Source organism: Equus caballus, chromosome 4, assembly GCF_041296265.1.
Source record: "Equus caballus isolate H_3958 breed thoroughbred chromosome 4, TB-T2T, whole genome shotgun sequence".
In the NCBI taxonomy this organism is placed as follows: domain Eukaryota; kingdom Metazoa; phylum Chordata; class Mammalia; order Perissodactyla; family Equidae; genus Equus; species Equus caballus.
Genome location: NC_091687.1, coordinates 30,756,954 through 30,779,588, shown reverse-complemented (window position 1 = coordinate 30,779,588; position 22,635 = coordinate 30,756,954). Strand labels below are relative to the sequence as shown.

The window sequence follows — 22,635 nt, the reverse complement described above, 5'->3', positions numbered from 1 at the left end:
TGTGCAAACATCACAGAGTGAAACATCATTGACTGAAATATCATTATGTTGTGCGTGACTGTAATTAATTATTTTAATAGATTACTCTGTTTTTCAATGAAGAGTTTAGTTTTATAGAGATAAATGATTGAGTTGAAAGATTGTTGTTGTACTCTATTTGACTAGTTTACCGTGTTTATGTGAGTCTCCAAAACATCGCATGGGCTCTACCATTGATCTGGTGGCCATTGGCTTTATTAGACTTTAATCCCTAAGAGAAAATGAAAGCAGCCTTTGTCTGTTGGTTTTATAGAGAGAGAGACAGCAAACATTGCATACGATGGCATCGTTGACTCAAAATCTGGTAAAGATCTTATCTGCTATAAGTTGAAGAAATAACTGTTGCCTTGAGATGGGAATAAATTAAGTGTAACTGTATTATTCTATAGAATGGAGTGTAGCTCTTAATAACAACCTGAGACTTTCAGGCCAATGAAATGTATATCTGATATGACAATTTTAAAACTTCTGTTGTGTTCCTTATGAGTCTCCACACTAGTTTTGTGGTACATGAGATGTAACCCAAGCTTATAGAGTAACACTGTAGCAGCCTCATGATATAACGTTATCGGTTTTAATTAGAAGTTTCTCTTAGCAATGACTGCTGAGTGGGCAATAAAAATGTCCTGATTTCCCTTGAGAGGAATTTGTACTACACAATCTTCAAATGCTCAGTAATTCTGCTCTACATTTTATAAATAGCAAGTAAATCATGAAAGGTCATCTTACTTTCAGACTAATTACATTGCTTATTTTAATTTTAATCCCTTGCCTCCACTTAAAGGAAGTTACCTATAAAATGAGTGGAGAGATTTTCATTAAATCTACATAAAACTTTATTTCTCTGACCTTTTTCCATAAAGGAAGTCTATGAATTACTTAACGGTGGAGAAAGATTTGGGAATTGGAAGTAACAAGCATCCACCCATTTTGCTACCTTGACTGCATAAATAAACCATTGCTTTTTTTCTCTTCGTACAGTGAATTTTTAACATATGTATTCGTGAGGAGGAAAACCTTAAACTTTATATTTTGTCTTGTTCTGTATTTTCCATAAAAAATATGTAATGAGATTACAGTTTGGACATCCTTTCCAAAAGCTTCGGAAACATGAGTCTTGAGTGATTTAAAAGATCTTCTACAAATGCCTAGAAATAGTCAGAAGCCTGGAAAGGCACACTTTTTCCTGTGCCTTGCTAAATTTTAGATTAAATATTAAAAGCAAATGCTGAATGACTTGATTGATCACATTAATCAAGTATCACTTTTTGAAAATAATTGCATTGGGAATCTTAAGGAGACCCTCCCTTTTTTGTACCCATTAGTTCATAAGTTTCCTTCTACATTTAAAGCATAGCAAAGATCATTTGCAACAATAAATGTGGGTATGGAATAATTAGTTATGTCCTACACATGTATATTAGCCATGCGAGAGTGGAAGAATTGTACATGCATTTGTGTTATTGAAAACTGCATAATATTTAAATATTTTGACTTTTTTTATACTATTGGGTAAGAACCAATGGGATGAGCAGGCAGTCTTTCTTAGTGTTATAAAGGAATCTGAATTTCCCCACCAACAGACACTGGGGAAATTGCCTTAAAGAATAGTTTTAAAATAGTACCCCTCAAAAGATGATTTTATGCATTGTGTAATAGAAATGATAATAATAATACTTCCTACATTTGTAATTTTTACATAGTGTACATTTTTAAATACATAGTGTAATTTTTAAATAGTGTACATTTGCTACAAAGCATTTTAACATTATATATAATTCATTAAGGAAGGGTATTCAATTGGTATGGTAAATTTTACTTTGTTTAAACATAACTAAGGTATTATTCTGTCTTTCAACACTCAAAGTATTTCAACACACTTTTCTGGAAATATAGTACCCATGGCATTTCTTTCTCAGCTAAACTATAGGCACATTTAGTAGCTTATTTTCCATATGTCTCTTCTGATTCCCCACAATGTCAGGAACTGAATGACTCTGGATGGCAAGACCGAATTAAGTACTCTATTTGCTGAACGCATTTTCCTGTCAAAGTATTATGTCTTTTCCTTCCCATGAGGAAGATCTTTGGATTTTCCATGAACTCGACGTGTCTTTTTTTTAAGTTATGTTTCATTTTTGTTTGTTTGTGTTTATGCTTCTCTTGTTTCTATTGCAGTTTGGCCTTGGTATTACCAACCTACAGTTTTTACTATATAAAAGCCAAAATAGAAGAGACAATAACTCAGGCCAGATGTAAGTACTGTGAAAGTGACTCCAGGGTCTATTTCTTATCTCCTACTATCAGATGTTTAAATACGTCTAGATTTTGGAATACCCAAGGCTTATACATTTTAGTAGGTGTTATTACCAAATCTGCAGCAATGATTCTAATCCATTCCAAACATGCAAGGAACAAGAAATATTCTACTTGGATAGAATATGAGCAGGTACTCCAGTCTCACTGGCAGTTCCCCCCACCCTCCCCTGCCTTGCTTTGTGCTCATAGAATCATTGCAGTGCTGTGTCCTCTGTTGCTGTCATTTTAAGGGTCTGCTAGCTGGCACAAAATGTTTCACATAGTCTGTACTCATGGCACTGTGCTAGTGAAGCTTTATCTTTTCTTTTCCTTTCTTTTTTCTTTTTCTTTCTCTTTTTTGGCATTTGGCAAGAATATTGTGCTCCACATCTTCTACTTTGTTTGAATAAATAAAATTGCATTGGTCTTTGGCTTTGGTTTGGCAATTAACTTTCTTCTCATAATCCAAATTAATGTCTTCAGTTACTCAAATGGATTAGTTTTTTATAAGCATCATTTGGAATGTGTAGTAATTATTAATACTAGTGCATATTTCAAGTCATTATTAATCTTTGTTTTGGGTGACTAGATTTAGTAAAGTGAAATGACCATCATATCCTTTGTATATCACTCAATTATTACTGACAACCTAAATTTTTTCTGTTACAATAAAGTAAACAAAAAGTGTATATATTGGTGCCTTTTACATCTGACCTAATGTAAACTACAGTTTCTTTCATTTCTCTGTCAGTTCCTTTTTTCTCTCTGCAGTCCTGGTTCTCATAGTACATTGTGGTAATTCATACATTGATATTTCCACTTTCACTTGGTAGATAGATATGATGGTCTTTTAACAACCAGCAACTTTACATGAGATAGTTCTTAATAAATGAGGGGATGACTAGTGGGTCTCTGATGATTGGTGTTTCTGTTTATAGGCTTCTGTTTACATCATCAGTATTGCACCTGCATTAACCACATTGTAAAACAGACCCTTGAAATAACCACAGTACAGAGAGGGTGCTCCAGTAGTCATTGATAGGACATACTTTCCAGCCTTCAAAAATGTGTGTCTTTTTTTCAGATTATAGCTGTATATAAATAAACCTTTGATCTATGCACAATATTTTTATTCAAGAAAGTCATTGAATAAAATATTGTTTGTGACCCCTTTTGCTTTACCCTCTTTTTTTTTGTTTCCCTGCTTTCTCTTTCTGATGGATTTTCACAGCAAAAAAGGGCAAAATGAAGGGCAAGTATTTTCTTGTTGCTCAATTTCTTTCTCTTTAGTAAACTTGATTTTCCACTGATATTTCCATTCCTTTTGGATATCATCCTCTGTGCTTCTCATTTGCTAGATTTTCCTCCATGATCACTCAAACCTTAGCATCAAAAAAGGGGGAAAGAATATGTTTGTGTTTTCATATGCAACCTGTATCACACTGCAGTCTTTTCTTAGGCTTAAATACTTATGTATTTTTCTCCTTTCACTTACTAATTCACACCTAACATGATGAATGTTATTAATTCACTAAAGGCATTAACAGGTTTATTAAAATCATTTTCTTTACCATAATATTGGTAAAATATTTATGTTGACATTATAGGTAAAATACCTCTAATAAAAGTTGACTTGGTTATGGGAGGGTTAGTAAATGGGAAAATTATAGATAGCATTTTTTCTCGTATAACTGGTATAATCCATGTTATGAAATTAAAATGGATTTTATTATATTGTGAAGTATTGAGGACCTTTATATTAATTGATGTGTTTCAATTTAGGATATAAGTAGTTTATTTCCATTTTTCTAGGTTATTCTAATGTCTTCTTATTGTCATAGAATCTCAGGATGTATATTCCGGATTGCTTATCTAATGCTGTAACATTATTTTTGCAGATTCAGAAACACTGAAGCCAGATAATTTTGAAGAATCTGGCTATACATTCATAGCACCAAGGTTGGTTTTGTTTTATTTTGTTTTCTTTTTTTATAGCTTGTAGGGATGGATAGGCCTTCAGTAACTGTTCTGAGTTGGGATCAAGACTGCTCTGGATTAATTCCATGCCAAATTATGGAACCAGAGGGAACAATAACTTCAAAACTGAAATAGTATCCTGTTCATTCATTCATTTACTCAGTAATACTTACTGAGCAACTACTATGTGCTAAGCAATGCTGACTGAGGGATGCAGTGGTGAATAAAATAGATGTAATCTTTGCTCCTGTTGGAAATGACAGTACATCCCACAATAATGAAGAATTGGGCATTTGCCTTTGTAAGTATGTATACACACACAAACATACTCTATATGTATCTTTATATAAATTTACACATATGAACATAACTATATATACACATATAGACATACATACACACAGATATACATAGATGCATACAGATATATATGGGTATATATACACATAGGCTAGACTCATAATTCACTTTTTTTTTCATTTAACCTCATAATTCATTTTTTTTAATACTCTAACACAAGTTTCTGGGAAAACACATTTTAATATAGTGATGCTTTCTCACGTAATTTTTAAGATTAATATTCTTTTTTCTCCTCCCCGATTTTATTTCTTTCTCACATAATCTCCTGTCTCTATCCCTAATATACATCTTTATCCCTACCTCTATTTTCATGAAATTATTTGAAACTCTGTTCTATACAAGTGTTCTTTATTCTCATTTCTTTCCTTAGTTTTTTGATTTCCACTCTCTAGCAGACACATACAATATTCAAATTAACATATTTCCTATTAATCTAGGCTAAATTATTGAAGAAAATAGATTCAGAAGCTTACATTATTAATTTCTCACATTTTATACTTAAAGAAATTACTCTAAAAACTCAAACAAGGCTCATAAAAATTGGTCTGAGTTATTCTTTTATTTCTGCATGAGAATATCTGAATTTTTGGTGCTTTTTTAAAATAGAGAATATATATATAATTTTTTGAGAAATCTCTGTTAACAAAGCATATTTTTGATTTCATGTGCTACTCTTCCCTTAAAAACAGCTTCTCCTGCTTGCCTTTCATTTCAGTGTTTGATAGAGCTATGGCACCTTCCTTTGACACTCTGCCTCTTCTTGCTTGATGACTCCCTTATTCTGGGTTTTCTTCTTCCCTGGTTGCATAGTCACAGTCTCTTCCATGAGCTTCCTTTCTTCTGCAGATCACTTACATGAAGTTGCTGGCCTAGGCTCTCTTATCTTCTTATGCTGATTCTGCACACAACCACAGACACCCATTTATTCCTCACCCATTCTGCCTACAGTTTGGAGTGATGGCTCCCAAACCTACAGGATGGCCAAAATATCTAGAAACAAAGTAAACATAATATGTGGTTTATTGACATTACATTACAATATAGGATCAAACAGTGTATCTATTTCCAGACTTTATATGTACTCTATGTATTTCAATATTAGACATTCATGTTTATGGAAAGCTCACAGGAATTTCTCTTCAATGTGCTTCAAATTCAATATCTACCAAACATTTGTCCTCTGGAGAATTCTTCTTCCCGTGATGCCTCAATGAAGAAAATACCATCATCTCAAATGCCCAAGCTTAAAACCTGATAGTTGTCTCTGACTGTTCCCCTTCCTTTGTATCTAGCCTCTAATCAATCACCAAGTCTTGCCAAATAGAATTTAACTTACGAGTATCAAGTGTATCTGTCAAACTCTGCTGCCTTTGTCCTAGCACAGGCCATTGCCTTCTCTCACCTAAACTACTACAGCTGCCTCCTAATTGATCCCCCCACCTCCTGGTTCCCCCTTACCTCACAATTCTGTCTCCTTTCTGTAATCAGAGTTTCTAAAATTTCAATAAAATCATGTTTCTAATCTGCTAAATACTAACCAATGGCTCAGGACTGTCCTCATGATAATCTGTATTTTATATCACAGCTTTCAAATGCTCTGTCACTTTGTCCCAGTTTACCAGTGTGGTCTCCTGTACTCTAAATCAGGGGCCATCAAACTATCTGCAGATCAGTTGCCTGTTTTATGTATAAAGTTTTTTTGGAACCCTGCCATCCTCATTTGCTGATGTATTGTCTAGGGCTGCTTTTGCTACAAAAGGCAGAGTTGAGTAATTGTAGCATAGACCTTATAGCCCATAACGCATGAATCATTTACTATTTGGCTCTTTAAGAAAGAGTTTGCCAACCTCTGCACTAAATTCCAGCCACACTAAACTTCTCTCAGTTCCTAAATGCATTGTTCCTCCCCCTTACCTCTTTCCATTCACTAAATTTCTTTTCTGTTTTGGACTGTACACAAACACATCCAGACCTTCTCAAACTCCAACTTCAAAGTCCTTGATCTGGGAATTTCCTTCTCATCTTCACTGAGCTAGGCATCCTTGCTGACTGCTTCATAGAGTCCTATATTCCCCACACTAAAGCTCTGGTCACATTTCATTTTATTTAATTTCCCCAACAGAGCCACAAAGGCATCTATTTGACTTACCATTCAATACCTAATATCAAATGCATTGCCTGGCACACAGTAGGCTACATAAATATTTGGTGAATGGAGAATCTATAAATATATGAGGAATATTTTTAAAATCATATTCTTAATAATAATACCTGCAATATTAGCAATTTTTTGATACAAGTAATTTTGAGCAACTTAACTGCTAAAACTAATTTTAGCTAGAAAGGAGAATATTAAGGACAGAGCAGTGTCCCACAGAATATTAACATAGCAAAAATGTAAGAAGAGATCAAAATTAGGTGTGCTGTATTGATAAGACTCTCCATCTCAGATCTGTGTTTTTCTCTGGGCAGCATTTTCACTCATCTCTCTCAGTTATTAAATAGCAGACTGTGCAGACTGGCTTTCTCAGCTTCACCATTAAACAAGGTGAAAAATATGGCAGAAGTCCAGATACTCACAGAGAAGATAAATATATCTCTCAATTCCAATTCCCAGTTAATAGACAATAGACTTCGTTATTTCAGCAAGGATTTGCATATGACCATTTCTGTGGCCTGAGCCACGTTCAATCAATATGGCTGACTGGAAGACTAGAATTTCCCTATGTGTTTAGGGAAGGAATAAATACCAGAGACGGGAAGAAATGTGGCTTATAGGACAAAACAATGAGTGTCCATTTCAGTTAACATGTGTTAAGCCCTTTACATGCATGATTATATCTACAGCTCAAAAGAAGTCTATAATATGTTAGTATTATTATCCCATTTCACAGATTAGCAGACAGTGTTAGAAATTTATGTGCATTGAAGACATAAAAGCTTAGGGATCTCGAAAGAACATCCAATCTGTCTGAGTAAAATATTTTTGTAGGAAACATTTTCTGGAAAAGTGAGCATTGAATGTGTGTTCTAAGAGTGGTGGAAAATAAAGTGATAGAAAATTACCATAAGGAAAAAATGAGCAAAAAAGACAAACATTTATGTGATATAGGACACTGGTCATATATTTTTGTCACTGTTATTGATGAGAAACAGTGTAGCAAACTCTAGAGCAAAACTATCTGGGTCTGTTTCCCAGATCTTCGTTGTCATGGCTGTGTAATTCACATTCTTTGCACCTTAGTTTCTTTCCTTGCAAAATGATAATAGCAATAATACCTACCTTATAGAGTTTTTATAAGCTTTAAATGAGATAATGCATGCAATGTATTTAGCAAGCTCTTGGTAGGATATGAGCTCTAAATAAAAGTCATTATTATTTGTGGTTGTAGTAAGAAGCAGGAGGAGAAGTGATATTTAATAAAGGGTGTTAAAAAGTAGTTAGTTTAAAATAATTCAAAGAAGAAAGCTCGCAAATTTTAAAGATAGAACCATTTTTGTTAATTTCAAAATAATTAAGCTTTTTGATCCTGATTAATATTCTGTTTTTGCAGTTTCCTTAAATTTTAAAACTACTGTGAAAGGAAAACGTTGAGAATATAGACACACGGAGGATTGGTCCTACCTTTAGGAGGCACAGTCATAGGGATGAAAACTCGAAAACAGGGATGAATTTCGCTATCTTTCTTGGCTAATCAGAAATGAGAAAGGCATTTCAAAGATGAGATAGAATGAGAAAGAAATAACCTATGTAAGTTTGTTGAATAGAATAAGAACAAACTCATTGTCAGTATTCTAGAAATAAATGATTTGCCAAATTTCTAATACCAAAGGTCTTTTAGTTTCAAAGCCATTTAAGTTACAAAGCCAATGTAGTAAGAAATACATAATGACCAAAAGAGATTATACAGGTTTCAGGCCCGGAAGGTATTTTCAGCAAATTGAAGTTTGATTTGTTCCTTTAAAGCCTTCCAAAGATTTCTCCACTTTGATGCTTTACTTTTCTGAGGAATTCTTTACCTAAAAGAGATTAACTAATGATCAATACGTGCAAAATTGATCCCTTTTAGAAAAACAGTGCTTTATAGAAAGTGTGTTAGCATGTCTTCCCACATGTCCTGGGGGAACTTCTTAGCAGTTGTGGTAACCACAGTTACTGACCTGCCACTCACTGTCATGGGGTGATTCCTTTGGGACAAGAATCTAAGAAATGGTAATTATCTCGAGTTGTCAAACTCCCAGCCCCATGTTGAACAAACATTAGGCTAACAGGCAACCAACACCAATGCTGTTTGTCTGGCCACATATTCACATATCAAATATTTCTATAAGGCTCTTACTACTATTGCCTACTGCATAGGCACCATACTCTACATGGTGGGTGATTTTCTGTTGTCCTTCTGAATTATTCTTACAACTGGAGAACTCATTCCACTGATACTCACAACTTTTTAGCGTTTTCTCACATTTTCATTGTTTAAATTCTTTCACTTTTGCTGCCATTCTAACAACTCTCCTTACTGATAGTTTCAATACTTTCACAGCTTTTGCCATTAGTAAACATCAGGTCCATAATATCTTTAGACTACAAAATTGTACACAACCCAGCCAGCAAGAATAAAAAAAAAACAACATGATAACATTGTTTACATTTGCTCACAATTGCTCACAAGACTAAAAGCCTTCTATTTAGAGGTTAAAATTGCTTTTGGCCTGGAGCTTTGCAGCACTGAAAGTTCACAAAGTGAAAATTCAAAGCACATTGTATGGGTAAAACACAATAATCAGGGATCTGAAGACTCGTCTTCTCTTCAGGGCTTGACCATTTGCTAGTTAGGTACCCTTCTGTAAATCTTTTTATATCTTTGAATCTCAGTTTTCTCACCTTTAAAATATTAAATACCTTCTGATAGTTACTTTTGGGATTAAATGAGCAAAGATAATTTTAGAAATGCCTTCAAATAATAACATGTAATCCTAAAAACCATGTTATTAATAATTATTTGCAACATTTTATTTAGTCCTAAAGGCTTGCCATCAGCTTCTAATTCTGTGAGATTATAATTCAATATATTGGCCTTTTGACTTCCAGGCTAATTTCCAAAACAGCCTAGCCTTGTGGGAAGAAGTCAAATTTACCTCTGTCAATAGCAAAATGAGTATAAATCATATAAACTTTATAAACCTTGCCTCTGAACTAAAATTTTCCATGAGCCAAGAAGTTTTTTTGAAGTTCTGACACTATTCCTCTCTACTCTCTGAGGTTTTATGTTTAGGTAATGGCCTTGCATCAGAAAATGTTTACTGTTTAATTGCATTTTTTCTTGAATATTTTATTATCCAATTTGTTGGTTGTATTAACCTAGTTATTATCATGGTAATCTTATATTTATGTTGCTTTATATTTATTCTGAATTTCCAAAACACGCGACAGCAATTCTCAAAAAATGGTCCTCAGAACCCTGTGGGTTCCAGAGGCCCTTTCAGAGAATTTACAAAGTCAAAGCTATTTTCCTAGCAATGTTAAATGCTTATCTTATCTTCATATTGACATTTGCACTGACAGTACAAAACCAATGGTGAGCTGATACCTTAGCAGAAATCAAGGCAGTGGCACTAAAGTGTACTGGTAGCCATTGTAAACTTCATTGCCAAACACCCACATCAGGGAAAAAGCCAGTTTCACTTTAAAATATCCCTGACTGAAGCAGTAAGAATTTATTAATTTTCTTAAAGCTTTACCCTTGAGTATGTGTCTTTTAATGTTCTGTGTGATGAAAATGGAAGCTCTGCTGTGTACCAGGAAAGACATTTGTGTGATTGTTTGAATTGAGAGCTGCAATATTTTTTATTTTTTTATAAAAATAATATTTTTATTTTTCATGAAGTATGATTTTACTTGAGAGGGTAACTTGGATATTTGGCAAACATTTTCTGAAAAATCAATCGAGTAAGCCTTTTCTTTGAAGAAAACAACTGAGTGTATTTGTTGCCAATGACAAAATCTGAGCTTTCAAATAAAAATTAGAATTTTGGGAAAGTTGTATTCATTACTGTGAGCATAGCGGCTTCTCAATAGTTAGAGACTTATCTGGTGAGATCAGTGAAGATGTTAATGAATGTGAATTTTCAAATTTGCTTAATGAAATATGTCATCATTTGGAAGATCTACATGACTCATATTTTCCAAATAACCAATTTATGATGTTACAAAATCATAGATGGGCAAAAGACTCATTCAAAGTATAAGACAGTGCATTGACTTTTAATGTAACAGTACAAAAAGTTCATTGATATTGTTTCAAATTCCATATTACAAATAACTATCAAGAAATTACAGATAAGTTTTGGTATGTTATCAAAAAAGAATAGCCATAATTATCTGAAAAGACTAATAAGATAATCCTCTCTTTTCCAACTGCATATATGTATGAGAACATTTTTTTTTTTATGTGCCAAACAAAATCTTTACTGACTACAGAGGCACGCTTGTCCTCTATTGTCAAGAATTAAAGCAATTTCCGAATAGGTAAAATGATGCCACTTTTTGGGGCTACATGTTTTTTTTTGGTTCAAAAATACAATAGTTTCTCATAAAAATGTTAACATATAAGGGGTTTATTCTTGATATTTAATAAGTAAATATTTTAAAATTTCTCAATTTCTATGTGAAGCTTGTAAACCTACAACATTCAGTTATAATAGTGTAACAACAAAAGCTAACACGTATTGAGCACCTACTGCTCAGAGGCCGAGTGTTTAATTTATATTGTCTATAATATTTACCACTCATGGTCAAAGAATTGTTCCATTGTAGAGATGAGGATATGGATGTAACAAGAAGTTCAGCAGCTTGCGAAGTCATATAGCTCGTAAAAACCCAGTGGTTTCACTTCCTGTAATTATTATGTTCATTTTGTTTTAATTTTGATTTTAATACCTAATATCCTAAAATATTTTTTTCAGAGATTACTGCAATGACCTTAAAATATCAGAAAATAACACTGAGTTTCTATTAAATTTCAATGAGTTTATTGATAGAAAAACTCCAAACAACCCATCCTGTAAGTATGCATTAATTCAAAGTAACTGCTTCACTGTGATTATATCCAAAGTGGTCAAGTCTTAGTTCAGATTAGTTGTTGCTATACTGGCTTATTTATTTGCTTTATGAATTTAACGGTAAAATGTAATAATTTGGCCCTTTATATAGTAAAGAAATTTTATTTCATTATTAAGTAAAATCAAATTTTCAAAGTCAGATAATAGATAGAAATGTTTAAATATAAATAGGATATGATTACCTTTGCTCCTTTCAGATGTAAGAAACTTACTTTTGAATCTTTTAAAGGTTTTCCATTGCATTTCTTTTACTATATAGAGGAAAACATACAATACGTTTTTATTGATTTATTTATATCCTCCAATTTATATAATGAGTTTTAATATGGATAGAATAAAAAGAAGATATAAATAAAGATATATCACTTAAGAGTTTGTTTTCTTCTTGACATTCTATTTTGATCACAGTTAACTTTATATCTTAAAAAATGCTTCTATAATTTCCTATTTTATGAAGTAAATCAAGTTGGAATAGGTAAGAAATTTTAGTAATGCTTTTGACCATTATATTTGTCTTTCAGAGAAATTTGCATCATTCATACTATGAAACTTCATAGAGATTTATGGATTCTTGCCTTTTAAAACATTTAAAAATCTTAATTATTTTTTCTTCTTAAAAATACCCTATGGGGGCCAGCCTCGTGGCCCAGCGGTTAAGTTCATACGTTCTGCTTTGGTGGCCCGGGGTTCACCGGTGGGGATCCCGGGTGCGGACCTACGCACTGCTTGTCAGGCCATGCTGTGGTAGGCGTCCCACATATAAAGTAGAGGAAGATGGGCACGGATGTTAGCTCAAGGCCAGGCTTCCTCAGCAAAAAGAGGAGGATTGGCAGCAGATGTTACCTCAGGGCTAATCTTCCTCAAAAAAAAAAAAAAAAAAAAAATCCTATGAAAGTACTGTCAGGAAAAAGTATAATGCAAAAGGAAATAGGAAAACTAGCTACTGGCAAAAATTACCCTAGTAAACATAATTTGAAAAAAAAAAGTATACATACCTGACTTTTTTGTTACCCCTTGTCCTTTCTCCCTTTTCCCTCCTCTCTCTCTCTCTCTCCTCCTCTTCTTTCTCTTTCTCTTCCTTTTCTTTTCTATTTTAAAATTATTTTTCTCTCTATCAGGAAGGATTAAACAAAACACTTCCTAGTTATAAAAAATGAAAATCCATTCTTAAAGCCACCTCTCAAATTTAAATTTATCTCATAAAAAGAAATAACTTCCTAGCACCTCTAACATGAATTAGCTCCTCTGAAAACCTGTCATGGGTAGATGAAGTCTACACTGATCACATCTGAGCATGAGAGACTCCACACCTGCCCACTCAATGTGCGCTCACTCGGACCGAGCCAGAAACTTCTCAGTGTTATTTTATGTTATTGTTTATTTCCTATTAGTAAGTAACAGGCATTCCCAAGAGAGAACTGAAATAATATTATTGAATATTCCTTTAGTTGAATGCCTCTAGGTCCTAGGAAAGTATAAATACATTTAAACAAAATATTTTCAATATGAGTACTAATATCCATACTGTTGTTATCTGTTCTCCAGTCTCTTCCCTTGTTTCATTTTGCCTTTTATCTGCCTCCCCTATGATCTAGTAGGAGATATTTGAGGTGATTATATAACCATGTTAAAAATTGAGATTTTATTGGATTTAATTATACAAAAGAGCTAATACGTATAAAATAATTTATATTTTCCTCTGACAGTGTTATATGTTATAGATTTTTCTCAAACATATTTTACATCATGTGATCAAATAATTCATAACGCTAACTCTAAAAGTAAATATCAGTGATTGAAATCTGTGATTTGAATAGTTTTTTTCAAAGAGGTGCAGTCAAGTTTAATTTTGCTTTATAAAAGACAATTCATCAGTGAAATTACAGTTGTCACCTAATGTTTAATTTATTAAGCTATCTAAATATTTATCTTATAGAGTATTTATCTTCATATTCACTTTTATTTTTGAACTAATGTAAAAGTGAGATATTATATGTGTGTGTAAAACAGTAAAGCTTAATGCTGATAATCTGTTTATATATTTTATGTAATCAGCTGCAGGGGACATATTTCAAGACACATTTTAGACTTACAGCATAATGAAAATATGATCAAAATTATGAAATTACTTGAAATATTGATTTATATTACAACTTAGAATAATGATCTCATTTATTTTGTTTTACCAAAAGGATTTGAGACAATTAAATTATATCATTCATTTTCTAAAGCCTATTTTTTAAAGTGATTCATCTTCTAAAATAATATAATAGTAAAGTTCCTAAAATGAATAGAAATGAAGTCTAAAATAATGGATTAAATTTACCTTTTAATCCTGGGTGAAAGAGATTTTAAATTAAAATAATTAAAATCAACTAAAATGGGGCCAACCCCATGGCTGAGGGTTAAGTTCAGTATGCTCTGTTTTAACAGCCCGGGTCTGACTCCTGGGCCCAGACCTACACCGCTCATGGGTGGCCATGCTGTGGCAGCAACCCACATACAAAATAGAGGACGATTGCCACAGATATTAGCTCAGGGCAAATCTTCCTCAGCAAAAAAGAGGAAGATTGGCAACAGATGTTAGCTCAGGATAAATCTTCCTCAGCAAAAAGAACAAAAAACAAACAAACCAAAAAACAACTAAAATGTTTTCCAGCCTATCCTACCCCTATCTCTTATAGTAATAGAATATTAAGTCAAATCATATGTTTCCTACCTAAATAAAATGAAATTTTATCAGAATTATGAAGTTTCAGAGGATACTTGTAAGTTATTCAGAGCTTCATGGGTTTAGCTCAGAAGAACCAGGAGAAAGTTTCTTTGCTTAAGAATGTGTATTAATTGACCCTTGGTCCTCATCATCTATCCACGCCATTATCTTTGACCTTGGGCTAATATACTCTTCAGTTATTCCAGACAACCTGAAGCCTGTGTTCTTTCACCAATATCAGTAATTCCAAAAGCCACTCTTAGAATAGTGTTAGTCTGTGATAAGTTATTTTGTTCCTTGGCCAAAACAAATAAAAAGAAACACTATGTATATTATGTTGATTTATATTTATATGTAAAATTGTCTATGAAGTATTATGATGGTTTGGAATCACCATACTAACCTACAAAAACAAAAGAGAAAGAATATTTCCTCATTTTTTTCTTGATTGGCATATTTCATAGATCTTTTTGATGAAGTTTACAAAATAATTTGCCTCCTTTAAAACTGGCTCTTCCACTACTAATTCTGTCCATAGTATGAAAAATGTGAGGCGAGACGAGCAATATTAAAAAAATGCAGAAAATTAATATAGGATATATTTTTAAATTCATAGAAATATTATCAACTGTAAATTGCTTTTGGAAATAGAGAATATATTTGTCTCATTGTTATACTAATTAAAAAACTGTGTGGGTGTAATTGAGGCTATCCTTTTTCTGTTAGGTAACACGAATTTGATTAATAGAGTCTTGCTGGATGCAGGCTTTACAAATGAACTTGTCCAAAATTACTGGAGTAAGCAGAAAAACATGTAAGTATTTATTCTTATTAATAAAAAATATATATTCTGCATTTCCATTTAGCTTCTCTCTTGGAAATTTTTGTGAAATAGGTCTCATAAGTTTCAAGTTTATTATTTATCTTTAAAACAATTTCTCAAGAAAATCATTTTGCAATTGTTGACAAGTTGCATTTTCAGTTGTGGGAGTGTGTCAGGACTAACATCTGCCATTACTCAACTTTACAGGTATATACATTACAATGTGGATAAACCAAATTAAATAGGTATTTGTGTGTGTTTCAGTGTTTGCGGTAAAATAGGGTTTCTAGCGAATGTCCAGTTGGCTTTCTGATAGCACTACCATATACCCAGTCAAGAAACTGAGAAACCTGTGATCCTCATTTACAGTCTCTTCTCCACACCATTTCCAATCAATTACCAAATGCTAGTATTTCTTCCAGCAATGTTTTCCCCCCTTCTTCAGACTCAAGGTCGCAATTCCCCCGTCTAAGAAATTACAGCAGCTGATTGTTCTGCCTTTGGTGCTTCCCATTCCTCTCCCCACAGTCCCGTCTGTTCTCCATACAATACATACTAACCAGAGTCTTCTTTTAAAATGCAGTTTTAACTTCAGGATAAAGTTGAAGCTCTCCAGCATGAATTTCAAGATCATTCATGAGCTGACCACTCTTAAGAAACTTGTGCTTGAAACTTCACTTCCTATTGTTTCTCAGCTTTCGCCTTATGCTTTTATTACACCAAATACTATCACTCTTCACTAGCTTTCCCTTAAACATACTCTTCTCTCTACATTCAATGTCTTCCTGCTTTCTGTCATCTCTCTTAACTCCCCTTCTATCTTCAAAATGCAGCTATATCATTATTTCCTATGAGATGTCTTCTTTAAGCATCCTCCCTTTACTTACTTATTTCTTAGATATTTTAACTGTTAAAATATAGTTTGCATTTATTGATGTATTTACTTTGGCTTCCTTTATTTTAGGAACTCATTTTATTTCTCTTTGTATCACCAACACCTAAATTAATATCTTACAAAGAGTAAGTTAAATAAAAAATTCCCTTCATCCGTCTTCTGTTCCAGCAAGGGAGTGAAAGCGCGGTTTGTTGTGACTGATGGTGGGATTACCCGAGTTTATCCCAAAGAGTAAGTTCAAATAATATCTATAAAAATCAGTAAATTGCAAAAGACTACTCCAAGGATCTGTACATTACTGTATAAGGAAGCCATTCTTCAGAGAAACCGATTATTAGTAGATCACATTGAAGTCGTTTAAAGTACTTATGTTATTAAAATACTCTCTTTCTTTAAATATGCTATTATATGATTCTTCAGTGACACTTTTGCTTGTCATACATACTACAAAATTTAAGAGATCTTTCTTTGTAGACACAAGCTGACCTAGTTAAATGAACGTCATGGTCATAGCCTAGTGGCAATATTTGCATAGCACGTCATTGTTTTCACTGGATGTTCTCTCTGTTTATCTTCTGAACAGTCCATAAGGTGGGCTAGGTAGGCTTATCAATAATAATTGACTTCTGAACTGACTTGTCCGTAATTACCTGGCTAGTAAATGGCAGAGTAAAACTAGGAGTCAGCTTTTTCTGGTCCTTTATAAATCTATGCTGATGTATTGCTTAGTAAGGAGTATCATTTACACCATCAATTACCACTAACTTCTTTAAACATACCAGAGATGTAGACATGTCTGTAAAGTTCGACAATGTCCCCAAAGGGAAAAATAGGTTATCAGGTAGATTAAAGAATAAAAATGACAAACCATTTCCTCCCTAGGGCTGGAGAAAATTGGCAAGAAAACCCAGAAACATATGAGGACAGCTTCTATAAAAGGAGTCTTGATAATGATAACTATGTTTTCACGGCTCCCTACTTTAACAGTAAGTATTACATTGGAATTCAGCCTTCTCAGTTCCCTTTTTTAAAAAAATAAATTACTGCTACTACCCGCTTTACCCCAAAACAATATATTTTAAGTTAATTGCTCAGAATAGTTATTATTAAGCATATACTACATGTACGACTTTGCAAAGACACAAGCGTCCATTGACTTGAGGAGGTAAAATGCACACACAAGAAACAGTCATCCATCAACATAGAGACAGCATACCTACAGGCATACATAATACATAGAAACACATGTAGATAATCCTTCATTTCACAAACTGTGAATATATTGAAGAATGTTTAATAAATTTTTTAAAATGTAACTAATCAGTTTACTCCACCTTTAGTTGGTTTTAGCTAAATATATTATTTATAAAAATTAGCAAAAGCCCATATTTTATAATATATCATTGGGTTCCTTGCCCAAAACTTTCTCATTTAATCCCTCAACCTCTCTCTGAGGGTAGGTATTATTTATCCTCAGTTTCACAAGTGGTGAAACTGAAGTTCGGAGAATTTTAAAGTTTTGCCCAGGGCAAATATATTGTCTGAAATGCAAAGGCAGTTTTGGGAATCTAAGAGCAATCCTTCCACTTCACTTCAGCAGCCTCCTCAATATTTTAGCAAATGTCATGAGGCTGAGATTAGTCATGAATCCATTTTATTATGAATTCAATGTAGCCAAGATGAATAATTCCTTCACAACCCAAAGTCAATTAATGTAATTAATGTAATGTAATTCATGGATACTTCATGGATACTTCAGTTAGCCTGGTGTACAGAGGAAGAAGAGAAAAGAGGAGACCACAGACTTCTTTATGACATATCTATGCTAGAATATTTAAGCAAAATGCTATCTACTTGTACCTATCAAAATAAACTCAATATTATTTGATTTATTTATATAGGATTTTTATAGTTCTGTTTTTCTTTTTTTTTAGAAAGTGGACCTGGTGCTTATGAATCAGGCATCATGGTAAGCAAAGCTGTGGAAATATATATCCAAGGAAAACTTCTTAAACCTGCAGGTAAGCGTATATATTGTAGACATACACATCACCAAAATTAACGGTGACCTAATGTTTATATTAAAAACTGGCAGTGCTTATCAGGAAGGCCATCAGAAAGCTTCAGCCAAAATAAAGTCAAAGACTTGCAAATTTTAAAAAGTACACTTAGTTACCTATGAGATTGGGGGTAAAATAAAATTGATATGTTATAGAGTTGAGTTATTGTCAAACAAGTGCTGTGTTTATACACTGTTGACACAAATTTATGGAGTTAATTTAGTTTCATATATCAAAATCCTAAATGCTGGATTGATCCAGCAATTGCACTGTACAAGCCCATCCTCCAAGATACTTTCAAATACACAAAAGGCTATACGACCAAGGGTGTGTATATTTGTAATAACTTAAACATGGAAAGTTAAATTTCCATCATTGGGAGAAAAGATAAATTATGGCATATCTATACTATGTCTCTGTTAAAAAGAATTAGGTAGGAATCTATTTTTAAAAAACAACAATAAAATAGGAAAACGACTTTTTTGGTAAAATGAAACAAATCAAACAAGAAAACAAAACAAATGCATCAATGAGAATTGGAAGCAGGCTGGAATGAGTGGATACAAATAAAGTAAAAAATTTTTTTCACTGTATGATTCAGTATTGTTTGAATTTTAAAAAAGCATATATTAAGCCAGATTGAGAAGATAGATAAATTGCCTTCCTGCACCTGAGGGCAGTTTTACCCCACAGTGATTCAACTATATAGATTTCTTCCATCACTTACTAATTCATTCATCCTTTTCTTCATTCACTCATTTGCTCATTTACTCACAGTTGTTCCTCTAAGTTACTCCTTCATTTACCCACTCTCCCAACCACTCATCGACCTACTCTTCAACAAACATTTCTTAAACTGCATGCATTGGTCGGGTTAGGGAAGCCTCCTAAAACATTCCACTGAATGACCTCATATCTATAAGGCTATATCCTGTCACTATCAATTTTTTTTGGCTTACTATCTATATTAGTTAATTGGCCAGATTGTGGGAAATGAATAAACTGTTTTGATTATAAATGAAGTTTGTTTAATAGTTTAAGAGCTATTAGCATTATTTCTTAATGAAAACCCCAAGATATATATCTCTGTAATATAATGTTTTTATATTCAACCCAATTTTAATGCTATTGTATAAAATATCTGAATTATCATGGAGCAAATATTATATTGTAGCTAACTAAAATTGCAGCCTTTTAAATTAATTCGAATCAACTTTTTAATGTCCTTTTTTAATCTCAAGAAACTTACGTTTGCCTACGAGGAGTTTTCAAATGTGAGAGGAAAAATAGATATGTAAAATCATAACTACACTTTTTAAATGTATGTGTCAATTTTTCTTTACATAATTTTTCAGTTGTTGGAATTAAAATTGATGTAAATTCCTGGATAGAGAATTTCACCAAAACATCAATCAGGGATCCGGTAAGATAATTTTTTTAATAAAAATTCGTAGCTACACTTAAAAATCTTAAATGCAAATAATAAAAGTAAAGTCTTACGCAGAGGCAAAATAAATTTTCAGTGCCACTACATTGAAGCATAATTATGAAATTCTATTTGTTAAAAATTTTCTGTTTAAATAGTAAATTGATAAACAATAAAAAGAAAAATATCTCAATATTATAATTTGAAATGCTAGTTTAGATATCTGTTAATTGATATTTTCTAACTTTAAAGATAAAGCAATTATCTTTTTTTATTATGGACTAGATTGTCATTTGCCCTTTTATCATCAAAAAATTAGTCTAAATTTTCTAATTGTTACATGGTAATAATTAATGACTATAATTAAAATCCAATGTTTTATAAAATGTGAGGTGATAACTGTATTTTTGTTTTTCAGTGTGCTGGTCCAGTTTGTGACTGCAAAAGAAACAGTGATGTAAGAAAACTTTAAAATAAAATTAACTATAATTTTTTCTTGTATTACTCTTGCTAAGACTTCAGTGATTAAAAAAATACAGGAATTTTAATCAAAGGCTAAAAGAAATTATTCTAAGGCATTGGGAAATAATTCATAAATAAGAGTTTGAATTATATGCTTTTATTTACTAATCTTAAATGCTTTTATTTTTAAAAAAATTCATATATTATTGGAAGGTATAAAAAAGCCATATTAGTATGGACTGTATTCTCTTGAATCTTAATTGTGTTATGTTCTTTTGTACATACTCACCTTTAGCTCTGTTCCTACATGGGAAGTTTCTAACCAAAGCATCCTTATTGGTTATCAATGCAATCTTCCCTCATCTTTTGTACTTTCTCTGAATTTGTTCACAATGTATTTATAGTGATGAGAAAATTTTTGGAACAAAACCTTGAAATTATATAATTCATCATAATGTTCCATTTACATAGATTGGATTTTACATTGTTTTCTATTTCTATTTCTGTTTGAGAAGATGAAAAAGCAAATATGAATTTTTTGCTCAAAAGTTGAAGATGCTCTGAGAATAATAGTAGATAAATTATTCTAAGAATGAATCAGAAGGATGAATTCCACTATTTTCTTCTAATCTTTTTATGTGTGTGTGCATATTCCAAGGGAGGTAGGGAGTTCATATCATTTTATCACTTCTAGTTGTGCGAAATTATAGCCAATAATTTTAATTCTTTTTATAGCTTGTCTATTTTATGTAGACTATAAAGACTGTTTTTAGAGCAAAGGTTTTAGCAAGTTGCTTCTACATTAGGAAAATAGAATGCGTATGTCACCAACTCTGAAAACAATGTTTTTAATCGTGATTTTATACAATAAATATTTTTAAAGTGATTCATGCATTTAAACATGATTTAAACTGCGTGGGAATTTATTCTTCAGTTCAGGATGAATGATTTTTTTCCTCAGTCACAGGCATTTTTTGTTTTGCTTTCTGCTTTTTGATTTCAATTTATCCAACCAAACATTTTTAGTGTAAAATAGTTATATATATCCTCATTCTGCTGTTTTTTCTTTTTTTTTAGTCTGAAGCATAGCGACTAAAATGTATTTTTAAAAATATCTTTCCTGTCAAAATCTCAAGTATGTGTTTAAAATAATAAAATAAGTATACATTATTAAATATTTTGGTCTATCCAATTTCCTGGATCATTTAGTTGACCTTAGAGTGGCAAAAAATTATTTCTGATTTGTTCTTATGATTTGTTCAGAGTGAGCTGGTAGTTTTAACTAGATGGATGGTGGTGGAATATCCAGCCCTGAGGGTTTAATATGCATCAGCGCATGCCCTTCATTTATTTCATCAGAATCTCTAGATCATATATGTTCAAGAGAAGATAGTCATTTGAATTTCTTTCCTAATTTTATTGTTATAATCATCTACATATAATGGAATAATGATAATGCAGTCTCCTAACCTTCCTAAAAATGTGTTAACTGTCATTTTTATTTTTATAGGTAATGGATTGTGTGATTTTAGATGATGGTGGGTTTCTTTTGATGGCAAATCATGATGATTATACTAACCAGGTATGTACCTAAAGTGGGAGAGAAGCACTGTTACCAAAGTGTGTTTCCCTGATCAACGTTACGAAACTCCTTAAAACCATTATAGAAATTGATGAGTTGCTTTATTTCTGTCATAAAATAAATTTTAAAGTGCTAAATACCATATAAACCATTAAGAAATGCATATTAAATCTAGTTTTTCTTGGTATTTGTTAGTTGAGTTTACTTTCTGGTACTAACAGTTACTATTAAACTATAGAGTTAAGAATTTTAACATGATGTGAACTTTTTATTTTTGATCTCTCAGTGTCACATATTAATTAATTAGTAATGTCTGACTTAATACATGGCTGACTTGAAACTGATGAAATTTCTAGTCCCAAATTTGCAGATTGGCAGCACATAGGTTATTTGGCTCATACAGGATTTTAAACAAATTAGAATTACTTGCCAACTAATTTCATTTCTGAATCTACATTTCTGGCTTCTCTTAAAAAGAAAAGGGAAAAAACCTCTCAACACTGACCTTTCTCCTAACTGACAGTGTTTATGGGCTGGAGTTGATTAGCCTAGACGTTCCCCCTTTCGATGGGACTAGGTGCAGGTCATCACAGGCCCTTCAAGTTCCTTTTCGTTTTCTAGTCCCACCCATTTCTCTTATTTATGCTACTTTTCTCTTCTCAGGAGGCATTTGATTGTGACCTTAATACTAAGTAAACCGTCCATTCCTTCCACAAATATCACACAGAGCCTCTGAGAAATGAGAACGCCTAATCTCATTTGAGTTCTTTTGGAGTGTCGTATACAGGTTTATTCCTTGCTTTTGTTTTTAAGCTCCTGAGTGGTTTTAATTCAGTTTCTTTGTGTTATTTCTTTTCATCGTACTGATTCAGGTGTTA

General features: G+C 32.5%; 1 protein-coding gene across 18 annotated transcripts in view; it reads left to right on the top strand.

Moving 5' to 3' along the window:
• CACNA2D1 (calcium voltage-gated channel auxiliary subunit alpha2delta 1) overlaps positions 1 to 22,635 on the top strand; it is a 514,911-nt gene that overhangs the window by 464,817 nt on the left and 27,459 nt on the right. For 10 of the 18 annotated variants that reach the window (XM_023639086.2, XM_023639085.2, XM_070264461.1 and 7 more), the window contains 10 exons: positions 2,218 to 2,294; positions 4,236 to 4,296; positions 11,641 to 11,738; positions 15,236 to 15,323; positions 16,396 to 16,458; positions 17,110 to 17,213; positions 18,162 to 18,248; positions 19,643 to 19,710; positions 20,132 to 20,170; positions 21,686 to 21,757. In XM_023639086.2, the coding sequence (XP_023494854.2) occupies positions 2,218 to 2,294; positions 4,236 to 4,296; positions 11,641 to 11,738; positions 15,236 to 15,323; positions 16,396 to 16,458; positions 17,110 to 17,213; positions 18,162 to 18,248; positions 19,643 to 19,710; positions 20,132 to 20,170; positions 21,686 to 21,757 (757 nt within the window). Of the gene's footprint in view, positions 1 to 2,217; positions 2,295 to 3,568; positions 3,590 to 4,235; positions 4,297 to 11,640; positions 11,739 to 15,235; positions 15,324 to 16,395; positions 16,459 to 17,109; positions 17,214 to 18,161; positions 18,249 to 19,642; positions 19,711 to 20,131; positions 20,171 to 21,685; positions 21,758 to 22,635 lie in introns of all 18 variants that reach the window. The other 8 variants (XM_023639081.2, XM_023639083.2, XM_070264460.1 and 5 more) reach the window with 1 other exon arrangement.